This window comes from Sinocyclocheilus anshuiensis, unplaced genomic scaffold (assembly GCF_001515605.1).
Source record: "Sinocyclocheilus anshuiensis isolate Anshui unplaced genomic scaffold, SAMN03320099.WGS_v1.1 scaffold930, whole genome shotgun sequence".
In the NCBI taxonomy this organism is placed as follows: domain Eukaryota; kingdom Metazoa; phylum Chordata; class Actinopteri; order Cypriniformes; family Cyprinidae; genus Sinocyclocheilus; species Sinocyclocheilus anshuiensis.
This window is the reverse complement of record NW_015539900.1, coordinates 806044-826819: the sequence shown is the minus strand read 5'-3', so window position 1 is coordinate 826819 and position 20776 is coordinate 806044. Positions and strand designations below refer to the sequence as shown.

Below are 20776 nucleotides of genomic sequence, written 5' to 3'. Positions count from 1 at the left end.
GGGGGGAGGCATGGTGATGGGAAAAAATAAGAGATGGAAGAAAAAAAAAATTAAATGCTTTTGCACTCTCTCACAAAAGTATCGCTTTCTCCTGAGAAACTCTGCATTTGCTCACAAAGCATTTGCATTCTCTCACAAAAGTACTGCGTTCCTTGAGAAACCTGAACATTGAAACAGCTTTCCTCCCACCTTGTATTACTTCCATCACAAAAGTTTTGTGACTGAATGCAAAAGTTTCTTGGAGGAAAACTATACTTTTGCAAGAGAATGCAAAACCATTGAATATTTTTTCCTCCATTTTTTTTTTTTTTTACCATCTCCGTGAAATTTAAGGGGATCCGTTGAAAAGGGTCTCAAAAATAGTTGAACATTTACTCACCACTGATAATATGAATCGTCTCAAGTGTCTATATATCGGTAGGTGTATCATTTCCTGCACTGGGTTGAAATCTGGATCGTTCAGATTTCTGAGAAACCACAAGACTCCAGGCCTTAGAACCTAAAAAATACAAGGAAAGCGCTTGCATCCCTCAAACATCTCCCGAAAAATCTTCTGCATGATTAAACTGATATAGAAATGCCCACCTCTCTGAGTAGAAGAATGAAAGAGGCAAAATAGAAGACATAGACCATCCCCACCAGCCAATGAAGGAACATGGTGGTCCCTGGGGCTGATTCAAAACTCAACTCTCTGTCTTTCAAAGAGGCATCAAACATTTCCTACAAAACAGAGAGATAAACAAATGTTAACCTGTTCTGTATGACAAATACTAAGATTAAGGTTCCTGAACTAAACTTACTGGTGCACTCAACTTTTTCCTAACCAATAGCTTTCTGCAATTTATTACAGACCTTTTTGGGCCAACGTGAACAGAAATGCATACCTTAAATTAGTTTGATAAAATGAAACTAAATACCAGAGAGCAGATATCAAGCCACCAGCCGCAGATGAGGGGGAACACGCCAATCTCTACAACTACTAGAAGAGACACCTGGAAGAAAAAATATGAGCCTCAATAAAAGAAGTACATGACTGATACTAAACGAATAGATAATATAAAACGTATACATAGCAGCATAAATAAGTCTATTAGGCCCAGGCCTGTAATCTAAGTTTAGATAATGTAACCTAATTATAGCATTAATGTGACTGAGAATTTAGAATTACAGTAAATCCCAAAGATCTTTGGCAAAAACAGTTGTTGCAACCAATGTTATCAAGTCATTGTTTACCCCCTTTCTAATTACTCAAGTTTAGCAAACATGGCTTTGCAGAACAGTGCATATAAACTGCTGATGTAACTGACCTTTACGACAATGTAGCAGACTCCTAACAAGCGGCGTGATCTTTGAAATCTCACCAGTGCTGCTAATCCCTGAGATCTGAATTAAGGAAAGGAACATCAGGGGCCGTATTACAGAAACTTCCCATTTTAAGACAACATATATAGGAGTTAACATATGAGAAGGAGTATTTCTGTAATACTGCCCTAGATGACAACATAAACTGAAACTGGATGACTTGGAGGTAGATGTGTAGCAATTTCATTAAAAAAAAGACGCTAGTCATATTTCGTGTGTAACTTCCTGGAAGACTTGGTAATTGTGAGAAGGTAGTTACTTAGATTGTGATTATTTCAGGTGTTATTGAGTGTTTAAGGATACATGGCACACGATGAGTGTGATGGCTAAAAGGACATATCCAACTACAGTAGTGATGAGTCCCTCAAAGTGTGAGGCACGAACCTGAAAACAGATGAGATTTGAAAATTGTCAATGTTGAAACTGCATTTACATCAATTTTTTTAATCAAATCTGGATAAAAGGTTTGATACTTTGATACTTACATATTCTTCAAAACCAAGTCCAACCACTGAGAAGTGACCAATATGGTAGGGACAGAAAGCTGAGAATGGATGATTTTAAGAGTTGAAGTTTGTAATTGAAAAACATAGTCAATAGCTATGTTTCCATCCACTTATTTTTATGCACATTTTGGGAAATCGCATAAAAAAAAAAAAAAAACGCTGGATGGAAACGCCAAGATGCGCATAAAATCTAAAAATGCTCAAGTAGGATAAATTTCTTATCCAGTAAGAAAACGTGCATAAACTACGATGGAAATACTTTTACCGAATAAATTCCTTAATGCGCATCAAAAAAGACATGTCACTTTGCGATGGGACAGCATAACTGGACCAACCAATGGACTGATCTCATTGCACAGCATCTGAAATGCTAGTTTTATCATTCTAAAATGCTTGAGCAAAGTCTTGTGAAAGTGCTCCATTATTATTAACTCCCAGAACTGTGTTCCAAAACAGCAAGCTCCGAAAATAAGATAACATTACTGCGTTTCATCTGCGTACTCTGAAGCTCGTAATTTATTGTATACAAACATTATTATATATAATGCCTTCTCCCACTGCAGCAAATTACTTTTTTCGTCATGATATTTAGTGCAAGTTAATCAGGAAGTGACGATTTTGTTCTCTTCAACTCACTGGATGGAAACGATGCGTTTTATGCGATATTCCAATTTTGCGCATAAGTTTAATTAGAAACTTTGGATGGAAACATAGCTAATGTTTCCATATTTTAATATTATAATAATTTGTTTTAAACAAATCTGCAGTGATGCTTACCAAACACCAGGATGAAGAGTGTGTTGAGTGAGACCACCCAGAACACATGTTCCTAAAGCATAAAAAAGTATTCATTTTTAGTTCTTTTGATCTGGATGTTTTTTGAGAAATTAAGTATTTGTGTGACTTACCAGAAAAACCAGGGACCCATCAAGCCCAAGCATCTAAAGAGGGAAGAACAGGTTTAAAGTTTCTCTGAAAGATTTTGGTATGATGTTTGATACAGTGCCATACAGCACATAATCTCACCCTTTCCCAAGTGAGCTCTTCAGCTGCACGATCCCATTCCAGAGCATTCCAGTTCATATCATCTGCACAGAACGAACACAATGTTGCAGCCCAACAGCTTTTTGCACCAGTTTGCATTTATACCCACTTAAAAAAGTTTCTAATTTGTTTAATTAAAGTAGTCATACCCTGTGCTCCATTGTTGGCATCCGCCACATCTTCGGCTCCTCCATCCTCCTCATCTTCATTATCTAGCTCCATCTCTTCCGCAGGGTCAGCGGGGAGGTCAGGAGCTTCAGCCGCTGCAGCGTTTTCTGCTGGAGGTTCAGCCGGTGCGGGCATGGGCTGGTTTTCAGCACCCCCATTACCCTGGCCAGCAGCCTAATGGATAGGATATTAATAATGAAGAAAATTGGAATCAACTATGGTGGAGTCGGTACATAAGAGGGTTTGTGAAGTAGTAGTGGTAAACTGCATCTGGTTCAAACCAAGAAAAAATAAGCCGCTATTTTGGTAAGAGTGCAGTCTCTAGAGATTCAGGGGATAATGAGGGATTTGAAAATGACAGAAGGTCAGGCAGGCTACTGCGTTGTGCTCAAATCAAAATGATAATTACTGTAAGCAGGAAGCAAAGTAAACAAAGAGGGTCATGGCGCAACCTGTATAATTGGTCTCTAATGAATATCAAGCTTTCAGAAAGTTTCGCTGACTTAAGCTGTAACAGGAATGTCATTTTTGCTGTACAGAAGTTGCTGGTGTGGAAAATTGTGGAAAAATAAAAATGAAAATAGAAAGTTTATTAGGCATAAACAGAAGTTTAAGCCACAAGAAAATAAATTGGGGCTGAAAATGCCAAAATGCCATTTTTGCCTAAATTTATATTTTAAATAAATTAAATAATATTTTTTAGATAAACAGTTTTTTTTTTTTTAATTGAACAGCATAATAGTGTGTCAAAAAAGATAATATGGAATTTGGAATAGAAATGCTTAAAGTCTAAATGTATCACAGTTTCCACAAAACATTGATAACACAAAATATTTCATAAGCACCAAATCAGCATATTAGAATGATTTCTGAAGGGTCGTGTGACACTACAGACTGGAGTAATGATGCTGAAAATTCAGCTTTACCATCACAGGCATAATGACATTTTAAAATATATTCAAAAGGAAAACAGTCATTTTAAATTTTACAAATATTTCACAGTATTACTGTTTTACTATATTTTTGATCAGATAAATGCAGCCTTGGTGAAGTGTCTTCTTTCAAAACATTTTTTTTTAATTCCTACTGACCCCAAACTTATACTTGCCAATGTACTAATGACGACTAAAGTAAAAACGAAAGTGTGTTGTAATGTTCATTTTTTTAATCACACAATTTTATTAGTGAATCACTATTGTTTATTCTAAATCCATTAAATTTGAGCGTGATATGCATTCAATCAGATGAAAAGTGATGTAATGGCACATAGATATTATACCTCATTAGGTGGTCCTGCTGCATTAGCAGGTTGCTGCTGGTTCTGCTCCAACCATAACGGGGCTCCACCATGAACAATCTGCTCCCGCAGCCACACCAGACTGATGAAGGCACAGAGGGTGCAGGTCACCACAAAGCAGCCCTGCAGGCAGTCGGCCAGCAAGTTCTCCCTGCAGAGGATGAACATTCACTGATCATTACTTCTGAAATATCCATCCATTACTATTCACCACGCAACCACGTCCACGGCTAAACCCCAGACCGCAGCGAGGATTGAAATAACCCATCATGCTCAGAGTTCACAATGAGCCGATCCGCAATGTAAATTCATATTTTAAGGAGAAAACTTGAGAGCTTTCCTGTCTGGTACGTACGTGGAGAGCATGTCTAACGGCAGAGTCAGGAGAGAGCTTACGGATCCAGTAAACAGACACTTATAGATGCGACCTACAGGAAAAGGAGAACATTATGTGAGTAACATAGTATAAAATGCACAACATGGGGATAAAATACAGCGTACTACTCGGAGCATACCAGACTATGACCTGCATCACTTACATGCTGTTAGAGGTACAACCCCCAGCCAAGCGAAGGCAACAAGCGTGTAATGAAACCAGTATCGGATCGCCGTGCCTATACTGGTGACCAGTCCTGCGAAAATGTCCTGCACTGGGAGCCGTGAAGGCATGTCTGGAGAGTAAACTGAAAGAAAAAGAGATGAGGATTTTACTGCATTTTATATTACAATTGTAGATAAACATTTTGGGCTCTTCCCAATTGGAAGTGTATCATACAGTACTGAAAATGAGGGATTAGAAACTTAATTTAATTCAAATTTAAGATGATCATAATCCTTTGCAAACTATTTAAACAAATGAATAAGATTATTGGGTGTTTTCAAAGTTGTTTAATAAATATCTGACTCTACAATAAAGATCATGACTCTGAAAAGCATTCAAAAGCATAACTCTACAAACAGAAGAATGGAAGAGGCATCTCTAAAGCATCTCTTTCAAACTCTGAGAATCAAAACAATTATTGTCCACAAACATAGATGGCAACATTTAAGAGCAAACAAAATGTTAACAAGGATGCAGTGCTTGTATCTAATTGTCTAAAATTATCCATCACTTAAGCATATTAGGGAATTTTTTTATTTTTCTGATGAACATTGTGATCTTATTATTTTAAGATTACTATTGCAAAATAAAAAAATATTACATAAAAAAAATAAGAAATATTACTACTGTAGCATTCCAATGTAAAACTTCCAATGAAAAAATTATATTATAATTATTTATTTTATATTACAACTGTAAAATTACAATATTAATATTTATGGCTCTCTTAATTTCTTCATTCACCTTAAACCATAAAGTTTTTATTTTGGCAGAAAAACCACAGGGAGCCCTTTAAGATTCTCTTTTGTTAACATCAGCTGGTATAAGTCCTTTTTATAAGTTTGGGAAGATGATTGGTGCATGCCCCATACCCAAATGCATGCCATAAACAACCCAAACTCAAAGCACATGCAGAGAGTGATTTTAACGGAGAACCGAGCCATTTTGACACACTGAAAGCACAGAATCATGAGCTGCTCATGTGTACCAGAACACAGTGCCGCGCTTCACTCTAAAACACGCAGCGCATATAGTTATTTCATTAAATCACAGGCTTCGTGATTTAATAATCTCACTAAGCCATTTTGCGATTTTGTTTTTTGTTTAATCGTGTCATTCTATGTTAAGTAATACATTAAGTTCCCAAAGAAAACTGGAAGTAATACTTTCCAAAGGGCTTGTGTTTACATTCCTCCCAAAGCTTTTGAAAAGCAAAGACCAAAACTAAATCAAAACACTTTCATTGTAGTAAAGCCATGCAACAACTTACTCTGGGTGTAAAAACCTTGTTTCAGTTCAGCAAAGAGCAGCTACGTCAGACAACATGAGTGCCGTGCTTTTACATCACATGATCAACCCATAGAACCCTTTCGCTCTGAAGCACACAATCGCTGCTATTGAACAGGCCATTCGAGGCTGTTGTGACTCTATAGAGCCGTTCGTGGCTTTACCTCCCCTGAAGAATGTAATTAGAGTGGGTTACTTACTTGGCGTGAAAGCAAATCTGTGCTTGCATAATTCGCAGTACTCTTTTCTGCTGTGTTTAAGCCACTGCACCAAGCTGTGAAAACACAAGAGGGGAGCAGGAAGCGGGAGTGAGGATGATGATCTGACTTGTGTGAAAAAGCACAGAAAATCCTGCTTCATTTTCCATTTCCACACGGGAAGAATAACAACAGCTGGAACTGTTACATTGACCCCTGAGCTCATAAGTTAGTCAAATGGGTGTTGCTGACGCTTTCCATTCAGTAACCGAAAAGAACAAAAAAACTGAACACAAAGCCTTACAAAAATAACTGGCCCCAATAGAAAGGTTAACCTAGAACTACTGACTGATATTCAGTTCTAGAAAATGCCAAATTAGCCGATTTAGGGTGTTACAGAAATGTGCAATACAACTAAAACACTATTTTCTATTTATTGTCTTCTTTTGCCAAAGCAATATACACTACAATTCAAAAAGTTGCAGTCAGTTACCTTTGTTTAAAGAAATTAATATTTTTATTCAGCAAAGATGCATTCAACTGATCAAAAGTAACAGCAAAGACATGTATAATATTACAAAAGATTTTTTTTTATTTCAAATAAATGCTGTTCTTTTCATCAAAGTACCCTTAAAAAAAGCGCAATAGTACCTTTAAAAAAAGCACAACAGTTTCCACAACTGTTTTCAACATTGATAATACGAGATGTTACATCACCACCAAATCAGCAAATTACAATACAATGCAAAATATTTCTGAAGCATCATGCAACACTAGAGACTATTTTGCAATGTTTTAAATTGTAATGTAGTCCTGAGATCTGAATTTTCGGAAACTATTATTATAATAGTTTCCGAAAATTCAGATCTCAGGACTACATTACAATTTAAAACATTGCAAAATATTAAACAGTTTATTTAAAGGATAATAATATTTCAAAATATAACAATACATACACAATATATAATATTTTTACTGTGTTTCCGATCAAATAAATGCAGCCTTGGTGAGCATAAGAGACTTCTTTCAAAAACTTTTTAGGAATGTTATTGACCCCAAACTTTTGAACAGTATTGTATCAACCAGACTTCCACTAAATCATCTTAACTATGCTTAATGCCTGCACTTGTTGACTTGTAAGCTTACTAATGAACAGCAAGGCCTTTGTCAGATCAGATCATATTCTTGTTTGTCAGAGCTTGGAACTCCTTCTTACATTGCAAGTGGTTTTCCATTTCACGCTGTCCCATTTTTTGCCATTACTGACTCATCTTGAGTAGGACACCTAGAATTTTTACTGCAGGACACCAGGTTCAGTGTAGTTACCTGCTTAAATTACATCCTCTGAATTTTATAGCAGACACAATAAACTAATAATAAAGTGCCTTTAGACATGAGCCAGCTGTCATCATTGAATGTTACTTCTAATGTTCCATTTCTAAGTCTAAAAACAATGGACTCTAAAAATCTGACACGTATGTACACATTTTATGACCAAAAAAGCATCTTATAAAACAGTATAAAAAAGTTGTCGTACAGGGAATTTGTCACTGAATGAACAAAGTTCTTACCATTCTTGGTGGATGAACTTAATACTTCCAGTACACACGCAGGGATGGTAGAGGGGTTTGTCCTGAGTTCCCTCAGATCGACACACCCTACATATATCAGCTGCCAGAAAAGATGGGCAAAATAAACATTTAAAACCGCTATGTGCAAAACACATTAAATTAAATGAGAATGAACTGTATATGAGTGTTGCAACAAACACACTGTACCTGCCAAAAAATGAAAGAATGTGAGTTATAAAATTAGACTTAATACGTTTTATGATTTTCAAAATTTCAATTGATACTGATTAAAAAATAAAAGGGTAGATACATGCAAGATTATTGCTTGCTATCTTGCCAATCAATTCCCTGGTCATCTCTGCCCTCTTGCTATTACAACAGTATAAACCTTAACTAGATAATACTGAATAACGTGAGATACAACTATCACTCCAGCACACATAAAGTTCAAAAATCAATGGGATCTCATTTCAGGCAGTGTTTTAAATATGGCATACGTGATTTGACTGATATACTACGTTTCGTTTATTTCACCATATATCAGGTGCGTTTACACCTGGCCAAAATACACAAACAAACCATTCTACGTGAGTTACACACGTTATGATAATGGCTAAAACTACTTTAACATGACTAATGTGCTTTTAACAATTCCATGACGTCCTTTAAAGTCAAAATCAAGTTCAAATTCATATTATTTGGACGTGCTTGGAGGATGACAGCTGTACTAAAGACCAAGCTGGCAGGGCAACATTTAGCTCGTTAGCTTGCAAAAAGGCCCACATCAGTTAACGTTACAGATGCATATTTGATTGCGCGCCCCGGCTAAATCATCACACAATGATAAACATACTTTTGTCAAAGCGCATTTAAAAAACAACAACATGGAAACAAGACAGCAACCACAATGCCTCCGTGTCTAGACAGCTTACCTTCTTCGGCAGTGTCCATCTTGTACGGTGACGCACTGTCCTCTTTACAGTCAACACATAACACACACCGCGGAACAAAACACAATATCAGCTCACAACTACGCTACAATACAACATGATCCAAGCATGAACGCCGCATAACCCCAGACCCGACCCCTTTTTCCGTGTAGTGCTCACAGATAGCGCTGATCAAGTTACTTGTTGGTCGACTATATTCCTGCTCGGCTGAACATGTTTGTGGCCTCTGGTTCTGAATCTGAATGTGCTGCTACGGTATCGATTTACGGCAGAACAGCGCGCATGCGCAGAGAACGCGACACTTTCTGGCATTTTCCGGTGGTGACTGCGCTGGACTGTAGATGAATTAATTTACTTTCGAACTACTACATCTCGATATGCATCATGCTAGCATATTTTTTAAAGATATAATCTTTTTTTTTTTTTTTATCAAATATACAATACGAATGCATCATGGTATAGGGCAATTTACTATAACAAGGGCGCAATGCCAGCATAAAATACTGGAGGCAGTTTTTTTGGTGTGTATGTACTGTATGTTAAGGGGCTGAGGCATGGGACTTCGAATCTTGTTACACCTGGGCATGTGCAAACACACATACACACCTTTTCCTATTAGGGATATTGACTTTTTATTGGCCTCTCATGTTTTGTAGGTACTTTTTGTATTTTGAATGAGGATATGGTCCCCACAATGCAAATAAGTTGATTTGGTGGTGTGTAAGGCTCTGAAAGGCTTTGTGGTGAATGGGATTTTTTTGTAATGGAAATTAGATGTGTTAAGGTTTTAATGTGGTTTTAAATATGCAAGCATCTTTTATCAGTATGAGATATAATTTTTATAACAAATGTGACATATTAATACTGAGTCGATCAATTTATTCCAGGAATAATGTTGGATTATTTACATAACATATATATTCGTCCCTATGAGTACTTAAGATGTACTTTTACTTAATAAAAAATAAATATAGAGAAAAAGCTTTAAGGCCTGTTCACACCAATGAGGATAACTATAAAGATAACGATAGGTCTAAAATCATTCTCAGCTGTAACGATAAAGGCACAGAGAAACAATATAATTGGAATAACTTTCAGAATGATTTTTTCCAGCTAATGAACACTAAAAAACATGGACACACAATCAGAATCAAGAATTTAAAGTGGCAGACGCTGGTGTGGACGCTAATATAGTTATATTTATAGTTATCGTTCTTGGTGTGAACGGGCCTTTAAACAAGAATATAAAATATTATTATCAGGATATGATCACTCAACATCTCTGAGAAAATATATATCAAATCCTTTTCTTTGTCATATAATACAAATGCAGAAAAAAACAAACTCGTTCTTATTTTCTTTACTAAAACATAGGGAATTCTTTCTTTTACATTCTTTCTTTAAAGAAACTTAGTTCGTCATTAATTCTTGTCTTTCACTGTCTTTATCATTTCTGATGGGAGGTTTGAATGTCTTGGCATTATAAACCCAAACAGTATCAATTCCCTCTCCAGCGACATCCTCAGGAGTCCAAGTGGGAAATGGAAAGCGACAAGCCACTACTTTGGCTGAACTCTGGAGCTCTGTTTGAAGCTTGACTTCAAGCTGCTCCATCTGTGGAGAAAACAACAATGTCTGTCAGATTGTAAACATATTGTATGTACATGTGTGTATGTATATATAAAATTAGTCAGAAGATCTTACCATTTGAGGAATGCCAAAGATGACCACATTGGAGTACTCTGAAAAACTGACCTATGAAAGAAAAGACAAATACAAAAAAAAAACACATGTGGCATGATTACATACAGATTGTATTGTATTGTATCTGTAAATACTTAATAATTTAGGTACAAATATAATGGAAGGTCCACATTTAGATTATGATTGACCTGTCCTCACCTTCCAAAGGTCAGAAATATAAAAAGATGTGTTGTGATGAACACCTTCCCTCCAGGCTTTGTATCGGGAGTACCAGACCAGCCATGGGTTCAGCTCAAAGCCAACTGCCTTGAAACCACTTTTTGCTGCAGCGATAACCTAGACCAAACCAGAAACACAGAGGAACAAGACTATCAGGACTATTAACAGATTAACAAACTGTGATCATCTAACAGTTGTATTGCAATGCTGATATACCACAGTGCTGAATGATTTTTATTCATATACTATGGCATTTACATGGTACTGTTTGTTAGCGCAAAAGAGGAAGCTTTACACAAAATATTCTTATGAAGATGTGATCACTTTATATCTCTTGAGAACATTTATAAAAGCATTTTCTTATTCGTCATATAATAAAAATGCTAATAAATAAATAAATAAATAAACAAACAAACAAACACATAAATTCTTATTTTCTTTACTAAAACAAATGGATATAAAAAAAACTCACTATCCGTCCATCTCCGCTGCCGATATCCGCCAGAGACCCTGATCTAGTTTTCAAAACCTTAAGAACGTTTTCAATTTGATTCCTTGTTGCAGGTACAAATGGGAGACAAACTTTCCTCAGTGCTGGTGCAACAAACGGTCCGGTCACTGCATACAGAGCGACCAATGACCCTCCGACGACACAAGTTGCAATAATACCGAGTCGTTTTTTAAAAGCACTTTCACCAGCTGATCCCTGCTTATAAGTCTCTGTAGAGTGATTTGATTCTATGCCAAATTCCGACATCCTAAATGAATTTAGCGGGACTCGTTAACTGACCTCCTGCCCAATGACAGCACGCAGCTTCTGACAGATTTGCAATTAAAATAGATCAGATATGCAAGTAATGAGCAAGGCATTTAAATAAATCAACGGCATAAGCATGTCAACATACAGACAAATATACTGTCTATATATTCTATAGATATATTATAAAACAACCACAGAACGTTTACATTATTTCACGAGACGAGACGAGAATCGGTGCGGGTGCATCTCCTTTTTTGTCCGATGACAGACTGAAGCTTCATTAGTTCCGCTCTCTTTCCCTTAAGTTACTAGAGACGGACATACTATTAGTTCATGGGATAATAAAAATGACTTGAAGAAACCTAACGGATTGTGGGTTCGAGATTTATAACCTGTTAATTAACTGTCCTTTTATATGTTTTTTTTTTTAAATAGTGGTAAAAGTTTATCCACTGCAATTACTTTAATATACCAGAGGGAGGCACTATTATGCGGATGTACTCACAAACCCCAATGTGTGCGCTCATTACGCATCTCTGACTGCTGCTGAAAACAGTACTTTTATAGTATTAAATGCATAAATGTTATTATGACGAGGTTGGCAATATTAGAAATGTTCACATGCCTACAACCACTCTAAAATATTACCAATAAGTAAGGAAAGAGAAGGCAATCCAATGGAAAGGCACTTTTTTAAAAGATCGTTTTTGTTCTACATGGCATTTTATAATACAAATGTAATAAAATGAGACAGCATAACAACTTGTTTGTATTTTTATCAGTAATATGTGATATGAGAATGAAAACTGAAGCATTCGGGTAACAAAGTATAAAAGAAGCACAACTGTTCTCACATAGGCATAAAAGCAATGAAAATACAAATAAATGAAGTCACAAGTAAAGCACAATTAAAGTAAGCCACACAGCTCAAGGATAGAGAGAAGCCTGTCCCACATTACAAAACACAAAGATGAAAATAGCCATAGCAGTAATGACATGTTTTTATGTAATGTTTTAAATAATACCCACACCAAACAGCATGAATCAAAATATTTACATCAAACATATGGAATGATTGAGTGTCCTAATATCATTTCTCAATATTAGGATTAAAACAAAAGTGCATAACAGTCATCAAATTATATGGACTAGACAGCCTAGGACTAGTCATATACAAAACAAGAAAAGAAAACTGGCAGGAACACAGTTTTATGGTTCACATATCCAATTAATGCACCAATGTTTTTTGATCCATAATCCTTTATGGATACAAAACGGTGAAAATGGAAATTTTGTCTGTCAACAAACATAATAAACAAGTGCATGACTATTACAAATAAAACAGAGACAAAACGGACAATAAAGAAAGTAATCTATCCAAAAGCTGGGCTGAAATGCATGGGAAGCCATTAAAAGTCATTGGATACTGACCGATGCACAGTTCTGTCCATTGCAGCTCGCCCACGGCTGGTGGTGGGCCCATCATAAAGTTCATCATCCAGGTCGCACTCTTCAGCCCCATCGTGCGAGTAGCTGTGCTTCATCACTAGGATATTCCTGTGGCCAGTAGGGGTGGCTTGCAGAGGAAATGGAGGTTGTATGGTTGGCTCCATCTCTGAGAGAATAGCTGCAGCATCTCGCAGGCTGAGATCGATGCGACTGCCTCGAGTGCTGGACACCTGGGAGCCACAGTGGTGGCCGTGGATGCATTTGGAGGAGGTGCGCTGCAGTTTGGGGAAGTCTTCAGGTAAAACATCACCATTGGATGAGGTTGCTTGCCGTAACGTGCACAGCTCGTAGTGTGGGGGCTCAAAGGCCTCGTGCAGCAATGTGGGGTCGAATTCATCTCTGCGGATTATGTACTTCTTCCGTGGCTGTTTTATTTGAATGATTATTGACACGGTGGGCCAGTAGGGGTGGCTTGCAGAGGAAATGGAGGTTGTATGGTTGGCTCCATCTCTGAGAGAATAGCTGCAGCATCTCGCAGGCTGAGATCGATGCGACTGCCTCGAGTGCTGGACACCTGGGAGCCACAGTGGTGGCCGTGGATGCATTTGGAGGAGGTGCGCTGCAGTTTGGGGAAGTCTTCAGGTAAAACATCACCATTGGATGAGGTTGCTTGCCGTAACGTGCACAGCTCGTAGTGTGGGGGCTCAAAGGCCTCGTGCAGCAATGTGGGGTCGAATTCATCTCTGCGGATTATGTACTTCTTCCGTGGCTGTTTTATTTGAATGATTATTGACACGGTGAGCAGGATAATCACCACTGCACAGGTCACGCCTATAATGGTCACATTAGTGTTGTCGAGACTGTCCAGGATAGTGGCTTTTCTTTTCTCTGTGTGAAAGGAGCATAGATATTGTATGTGGCACATTGTTTTAAATGAAGAAAAAACCCTACTGTTTAAAAGTTTTGAAATACATCTCTTATGCTTGCCAATACTGCATTTATTTGATACACGCCTATAATGGTCACATTAGTGTTGTCGAGACTGTCCAGGATAGTGGCTTTTCTTTTCTCTGTGCGAAAGGAGCATAGATATTGTATGTGGCACATTGTTTTAAATGAAGAAAAAACCCTACTGTTTAAAAGTTTTTAAATACATCTCTTATGCTTGCCAATACTGCATTTATTTGATAAAAAATACAGTACATATTATGAAACATTATTATAACTTACAATAACTGTTTTCTATTTTAATGCATTTTAAAATATCATTTATTTCTGTGATGGCTAAGCTGAATTTTCATCAGCCATTACTCCAGTCTTCAGGGTCACATGATCCTTCAGAAATCATTCTAATATGCTGATTTGGTGCTCAAGAAACATTTATTTTTAATATCAATGTTGAAAGCAGTTGTGCTGCTTAATGTTTTTTATAGAATCCATGATACGTTCAAAATAGAAATATTTTGTGTCTTTATAAATCTTTATCTTGATCAAATGTATCCTTGCTGAAAAATAAGGATACAATCGATTATACAAAAGTACAAAAGTAATAAGACTGAATAAAAAAGATTTTTAAAAGATGTGAACAGCAGTTTACATGCACATGAAGTGTTTACTCAAAAATGATACTTTTCTTATCATTTACCTGTACAACTTTCTTTTCTTCTGTGGAACGCACAAAAAAGGATATTTTGAAAAATGTATGTGTCTGTGTCCATGCAATGAAAGTCAATTGGAGTCAACTGGATGGACAAAAACACGGATACTTTTTAAAAAATATCCTTCTTCAAAGTGTTCCACATAAGAAAGAAAATCAAACAGGTTTGTAATGACTTGAGGTGAGTAAATGGTGACAGCATAAATGCCATTATTTTCTTTTAATATTTCATTTTTAAACATGTGACTATTTACCTTTGCAACCATTCTCATCCCAAGGATAGACACAGTTTTGGATACCATTGCACACCAATGTGTGGTTAATACACATGTTGCTATGGCAGAAGAAAAAGTCTCCTTCACATGGAGCTGAAGAGCAGAGCAAAATGATAATAATTATAGAAGAAACCACATGAGACACTACCATATCATGCAGCTAAAACTGCTGAAGTGACTCAGTACAGCACTAATAATGTTTTAGTACAAATATGCAGTTAAAATAAGAGGTAAATCACGACTTTACCGCTAGAAAGAAATCTATACAGTATGTGCTACTGAAATGTGTTAAGATAAAAAAAACGATGGAATGACTCACGCTCGTGGAAGGTGGTGAAGAGGATACGGAATCGGCTCATGCGGCTGGTCTCATCGGCCCACATGCGAATCACACCTAATGAAGTCAGCAGCATCATATCATTGGCCACCGTGCTGCAGAATTTATTCTTTAGGTGTTCCACCGAGCTGCTCCCATCATACACTGCCACAAAGTTACGCTTGCACTCGTTTGAGTTCTGCATCTCATAATCCAGGAAACGCAAATAGATCTGTACAAGAAGAGACACATTTATATCAGTGTTCTTAGGAGATCTTTTTTCATTTTTACTTATTCATATTTTTTAGGTCCTTACATAGTGGAAAGTAACAAGATCAGCTACCATGCTGGGCTTTAATCCAATTAAATAAAGTTGTGAATGGAGTTTTACCTTCGAGCCAGGAGGAGCTCTTATGAACCACCTGCAGTCTACAGCCTCTGTCTGCAATGCTTTGCCCTCTTTCATAACCATTACTGACTCCACAATCCCCTCTGGCCCACTCATCTCAAATTCACAAACTACAACATGAAAGCACAGTAATGTATCATTGTGAAGTGGTTTTATTATGCAGAGGAGATCAATTAAATCTAAAAAAAAAAAAACACTTCACTCACTAGGAAGAGGTGGTTGAACTCCAAGGTCTTTGAAATCAGGATCTGCAAAACAGGCAGAGGAGAGTGAGTGATTAAGGATTTTATAAGGCTTTAATCTGTTTAGTTTACAAAACACACTAATGATTTCATATTCACATAAGCGACATAAAATATTGTCCTAAATATCAAAAGGGGTGGCTTCTTGGTGTTGAAAAGACAGATCAGTGTTAATTTAAAGGCTGGTATATGCCATGCTGTTTACCATCAAAAAGCACTGGTTATCCAAAATTATCTTTCTGCACAAGTTGGAGAAGAAAAGTAAGTCATGCCAGTGAGGACACCAGTATACAAAACAGTGTATATACAGTACACTACTGTCCGAATGTTTGGAACCAGTAAGACTTTTATTAAGGAAGGACACATTAAGCTGATCAAACATGACATTAAAGACATTTATCATGTTAAAAATGTATTTAAAATAAATGCTGTTCTTCTGAACTTTCTATTCATCAAAGAATCTTGAAAAAATGGATCATGTTTCCACAAAAATATTCAGCAGCACAACTATTTTCAACATTGATAATAATTGGAAATGTTTCTTGAGCAAAAAATCAGCATATTAGAATGATTTCTGAAGGATTGTATGACACTGAAGACTGGAGTAATGATGCTGAAAATTCTGCTTTTCCATCACAGGAATACATTACATTTTAAAATACATTGAAATAGAAAACAGTTATTTTAAGTTATAGAAATATTTCAATATTTTTGTAATTAATAAAAACAGACTTTTTCAAAACATTAAAAAGTATTACTGACCCCAAACCTCTGAACAATGCTGTATAGACTGCATTATTTCTTCCTAAGAACATAGGAAATAAAAACAGATGGAAATTTATTTGACTGATGGCGTCAAAGACAAACACAGACAAATAAATCACATGGTTGACTCTTCTCCCTGACGTTGAGGAACTTCTGTCCCGGCACAATCATTTATTTTCTTTTACCATAATAACTGAAGCACATAGGATTAGTGAATGAGAATGGTGTCCTGAGGTTTGAGTCATGATTGTACGTGGATTAATAATCCCTGCACCAGCCTCACACAGATTAGGCTGTCCAGTGCGACAGGAATCAAAGTAATAAGATGTAGGTGTGTTTACAGGAGCCTGTTTGGATTTATTTTATTTATGCACAGTTTTTCATGCTTAAACAGGTAATAGGCTCTGGCCAGTTTATCATGTCTCTAGATCTAATTTATAATTTCCAAAAACATTCACCAGGATATTTCAGAGTCTTTAGGGTTTCAATCTAAAATCATTCAGGGATTCACAGTAATCCTCTCGTGTTTTCTTACCTCTGGTACAGCTTGGCTAAGATTATTCTTTATGCTAATGTAACAGGATGCATGGATGTAAGTCTCTAATAAATCTCTGATTTATGATGTGCAGAATGATATTTTACAGTATTTTATATACATAACAGAAAAAAACCTTGATTGGAATGCCTAGTGCAGGCTAAAAAAATCTCTTTTGTAATATGATCATTCATTACATCTCTTGGTTACAAATGTAATTTTTTTAAGATGTGAAAATTTTTAGTTTTTGTTTCCAGTGTGTAGACATTCTATCGGTGATGTATGTATTTTGCGTGCTTCCTTCATTACAGGGTTGTCAATTCACAGGACAGATATGTGATTGCTGGTCCTCTCCTCTTATGACCCTGCTTCATTACCAAAATCTGAAGACTGGATTTAGCTTTGAGAGGAGATTAGCACTGCTGTTAAGTGTTTATTAGGCAGCTGTAGTGAACACTGGTGTAATCAGAATTTAAGTAACATCACGTAATCAGGAACACCAGCCAACTTTAGAAAAGACGGACATCGCATCTGTCTTAAACCACAGTCGATTAGTCAAAAAAAAAAAAAAACTCACTTCCATTTTCACTTTTGCTATTTATTGAATGATGTGAAATATGGATTCAAAAATATCTTGACAAAAGACTCATGACCCTTTGCAACCCAATAATGCATAAAGCAAATTATTTTGGCAATCCCATAGATTTGCAATAGGATTTGGCGAAGCTGATGTAGGAAGACAGAGCTCAGGACATGGAGCAGACCGAGTGTGCTCCTCTGAAGACAAGCTTTCATTTACTGGGATCATAGACATCACAAAACTCCCCCACTCAGCTGCTGCATGTGTGCCTGCACTACAAATGCATGGCCATCTGACCTGAGCACAGAACACAGGATCTTGCTAAGAATAAACCAACTGTACTAAACCAATATTATAACTATACATTTTGTTTCCAAATAAATACAGTGGAGTTTAAAAGTTTGAGACCACAAAATCTGCTATTTAAACTGCTATTTAAACCTGTAACATGTTAAACATTTTAAAGCCAAGAAACTTCAAGATGTAAGGTGAATAAGAAGACACATTTTAGATTCTGCATCCAGGTCACTTATTACATAAAATTTGTGACACTGATCATTTGGACAATCAGATGCTCTTCTATTGAAGCACAAGACCCTCAAATCATGCTGGACATGATCATCAGGTTTTGCATAAACTTGCATAAAGAAACTGATAAATACTTGGTGCATAGAGAAAAATGCATACACTGATGACAAAAACACAACTCTTACCTTGGGTGAAATTGTACCGAGCTGAAAATCCAATGGCTTCTAATTCACCATCTGCCACAAATTTTATCCAAAGGTATCGTCCGCTGGACTTAACATAGGTCGGGCTCTCTTGTCCACAGTAGCGGCCAATAATTGGAGAAAAGCTGAAGGGGCCATCCCTGACTTCAATATGGTCAAACTTACACTCCCACGATGGCTCAATAGCATACTTTTCATCAAAATACAGGTCAATGCATTGCCTTGGAGAAGCTATGACATAATTAAAACCTCTAGTTAGATATGCAGATGTTACTCACTAAAAATGGTCAAAATGGTAGCTCGCTAACCTTCAATTATGTATATGCATTCTCGGTCAGGAGGATATTTTTCAGGATAGTCAGGAGATGTGAAAAGCCCTCCATCAGATTCTTTGACCCAAGCACCACACAACCCTGCCGGCGTCACACCTGAGTTGTTTTTAACTGAAGTGACAAACCATTTTTTTTTTAAAGATATATATAAAAAACAATCTACAATCAAATCAGTACTACTTTTGCATGCGATCACAATGCCCTTCTTGCTTACTTAAGAGGTCATTGTTAATGAGAGATAATTACCTATAGCTCTCTTTGGTGGTGCTGTTGGTGCTCCAGAAAATCCAAGATTGACAAGACTTGCAACAACTGCAAAAATGAATAATGATCTGAGACAAGAATAGTGTTTATACAGTTCTTAAATGTGACCCTGGACCACAAAACCAGTCTTAAGTCGCTGGGGTATATTTGTAGCAATAGCCAAAAATACATTGTATGGGTCAAAAATATATATTTTTATTTTATGCCAAAAATGATTAGGATATTAAGTAAAGATCAAGTTCCATGAAAATATTTTGTAAAATTTCCTACCGTAAATATATCCAATCTTAATTTTTGATCAGTAATATGCATTGCTAAGGTCTTAATTTGGACAACTTTAAAGGCGATTTTCTCAATATTTTTTATTTTTTGCACCCTCAGATTCCAGATTTTCAAATAGTTGTATCTCGGCCAAATGTTGTCCTATCCTAATAAACCAAACCATACATCAGTAGATTTTTTTTTTTTGATTTCAGATGATGTATAAATCTCTATTTCATAAAATTGACCCTTATGAATGGTTTTGTGGTCCAGGGTCATGTTCAAAGATAACTCCAGTGTACAGTATACTCTGTACATTGTGTTTATAATCTATCTATCTATCTGTCTATCTGTCTGTCTATCTATCTATCTATCTATCTGTCTATCTGTCTATCTATCTGTCTGTCTGTCTGTCTGTCTGTCTGTCTATGCTTTTTCACATTATATTTATATACTTGTTTTCGTATGGACATGCTAACAGAATAACACATTAAGGAATATGGCTTAAATTTAAAGGAAATCATGCATGTATTGTTCTCAAGAGGTTACTCGGTCGATGACAATAAAATGAAACATTATATTTATGTTCGTTTCCATAAGCTCGCGCAGTATTATATTTGCGCAATATTATATTTACTCACCAACAAGCAGTTTCACCCGCGGCACCATAATTCTCCCCTATAGGATTTCAACTTTGAATTCCATGAAATGCTAATGGAAGTGGCGAAGCGAAGGATGAAACTGAGATAAAATATAACTACGATATAAAGCAGTCCGTCTTTAGAAGAAGCTGCTTAAAGAACGCGATCCAAAGTGTATGAGATTCATCGCACAAATTGTTGCAGCTATTCCCAGAACTCAGGGTGTAGTTGAAGACTTGTTTGATGGAACAGGTTGAACACATCTGCGTAATCCGCAAAAAAAGTGGATTAACACGATCCCTTCATTCATATTTGGCCAGAAAATTCTATATGCGATACCCTGCCTCAGATGAAGTTTGTCTAGGTGATGTTAACCCATGGTTTGCTAATTGAGTATGATTAAACTAGCCTACTTGAAAATAGCTATGGGATTAAATGAAAACATTGTGCAAAATGTGAGTTGTGTGCTGAGTTCCAAGTATAACGATTTAAAAAAAAAAACTATTTATTTTTATATTTAGTAGAAGGCTACTTGTCAAAGAATATGAGTGCATTGATTACACTCAGTAAGGATAGACGCCATTTTTTTAGAATTAAAAAAAGGCTGTAACGGATAGGCAGTCAGTTGTACAGAAATATGTTTTTCCAGAGTT

At 36.5% G+C, this 20776-nt stretch overlaps 3 protein-coding genes across 5 annotated transcripts in view; all 3 read right to left on the bottom strand.

Moving 5' to 3' along the window:
* The window catches only part of LOC107686038 (E3 ubiquitin-protein ligase MARCH6), a 23133-nt gene extending 13877 nt beyond the window's left edge, over positions 1 to 9256 (bottom strand). Inside the window, exons 1-16 of the mRNA XM_016482851.1 lie at positions 8966 to 9256; positions 8034 to 8133; positions 6466 to 6539; positions 4917 to 5060; positions 4733 to 4805; positions 4360 to 4528; positions 3062 to 3254; positions 2895 to 2956; positions 2777 to 2809; positions 2646 to 2697; positions 1848 to 1906; positions 1666 to 1746; positions 1308 to 1376; positions 918 to 992; positions 586 to 720; positions 380 to 499 (exon numbers count right to left, since the gene is read on the bottom strand). Of these exons, the coding sequence (XP_016338337.1) occupies positions 380 to 499; positions 586 to 720; positions 918 to 992; positions 1308 to 1376; positions 1666 to 1746; positions 1848 to 1906; positions 2646 to 2697; positions 2777 to 2809; positions 2895 to 2956; positions 3062 to 3254; positions 4360 to 4528; positions 4733 to 4805; positions 4917 to 5060; positions 6466 to 6539; positions 8034 to 8133; positions 8966 to 8984 (1458 nt within the window). The 5' untranslated portion in view covers positions 8985 to 9256. The remainder of the gene's footprint in view (positions 1 to 379; positions 500 to 585; positions 721 to 917; positions 993 to 1307; positions 1377 to 1665; positions 1747 to 1847; positions 1907 to 2645; positions 2698 to 2776; positions 2810 to 2894; positions 2957 to 3061; positions 3255 to 4359; positions 4529 to 4732; positions 4806 to 4916; positions 5061 to 6465; positions 6540 to 8033; positions 8134 to 8965) is intronic.
* Positions 9257 to 10200: 944 nt separating this feature from the next.
* On the bottom strand, positions 10201 to 11929 carry LOC107686036 (protein FAM173B-like). 3 transcript variants are annotated; one of them, XM_016482847.1, is made up of 5 exons: positions 11873 to 11929; positions 11379 to 11664; positions 10886 to 11023; positions 10688 to 10738; positions 10201 to 10597 (listed from the first exon to the last, which is right to left on the bottom strand). In XM_016482847.1, coding segments are annotated over exons 1-5 (681 nt in total). In that variant the 5' UTR covers positions 11875 to 11929; the 3' UTR covers positions 10201 to 10393. The 3 variants fall into 3 exon arrangements, with proteins under 3 accessions (XP_016338333.1, XP_016338335.1, XP_016338334.1); XM_016482849.1 differs by having other exon boundaries at positions 11379 to 11723; positions 11873 to 11927; XM_016482848.1 differs by having other exon boundaries at positions 11379 to 11672; positions 11704 to 11922.
* A 1039-nt stretch (positions 11930 to 12968) lies between these two features.
* LOC107686037 (neuropilin and tolloid-like protein 1) lies at positions 12969 to 20393 on the bottom strand. Its single transcript, XM_016482850.1, has 10 exons — positions 20124 to 20393; positions 19204 to 19269; positions 18934 to 19068; positions 18608 to 18856; positions 15979 to 16020; positions 15755 to 15882; positions 15367 to 15595; positions 15027 to 15140; positions 13770 to 14003; positions 12969 to 13440 (listed from the first exon to the last, which is right to left on the bottom strand). The coding sequence occupies exons 1-10, from the start codon at positions 20149 to 20151 to the stop codon at positions 13076 to 13078; spliced, it is 1590 nt and encodes a 529-aa protein (XP_016338336.1). The 5' UTR covers positions 20152 to 20393; the 3' UTR covers positions 12969 to 13075.
* Positions 20394 to 20776: the final 383 nt, after the last annotated feature.

Excerpts from the sequence above, each read along its gene's own strand:
- LOC107686036 (XM_016482847.1), bottom strand. Across the intron at positions 10,739-10,885 it reads ATATTTCTGACCTTTGGAAG|GTCAGTTTTTCAGAGTACTC; the intron begins GTGAGGACAGGT and ends TTTCTTTCATAG. Across the intron at positions 10,598-10,687 it reads TCTTTGGCATTCCTCAAATG|ATGGAGCAGCTTGAAGTCAA; the intron begins GTAAGATCTTCT and ends TTTTCTCCACAG.
- LOC107686037 (XM_016482850.1), bottom strand. The coding sequence starts at position 20,151 with ATGGTGCCGCGGGTGAAACTGCTTGTTG. Across the intron at positions 19,069-19,203 it reads ACCACCAAAGAGAGCTATAG|TTAAAAACAACTCAGGTGTG; the intron begins GTAATTATCTCT and ends TTGTCACTTCAG. Across the intron at positions 18,857-18,933 it reads ATGCATATACATAATTGAAG|CTTCTCCAAGGCAATGCATT; the intron begins GTTAGCGAGCTA and ends ATTATGTCATAG.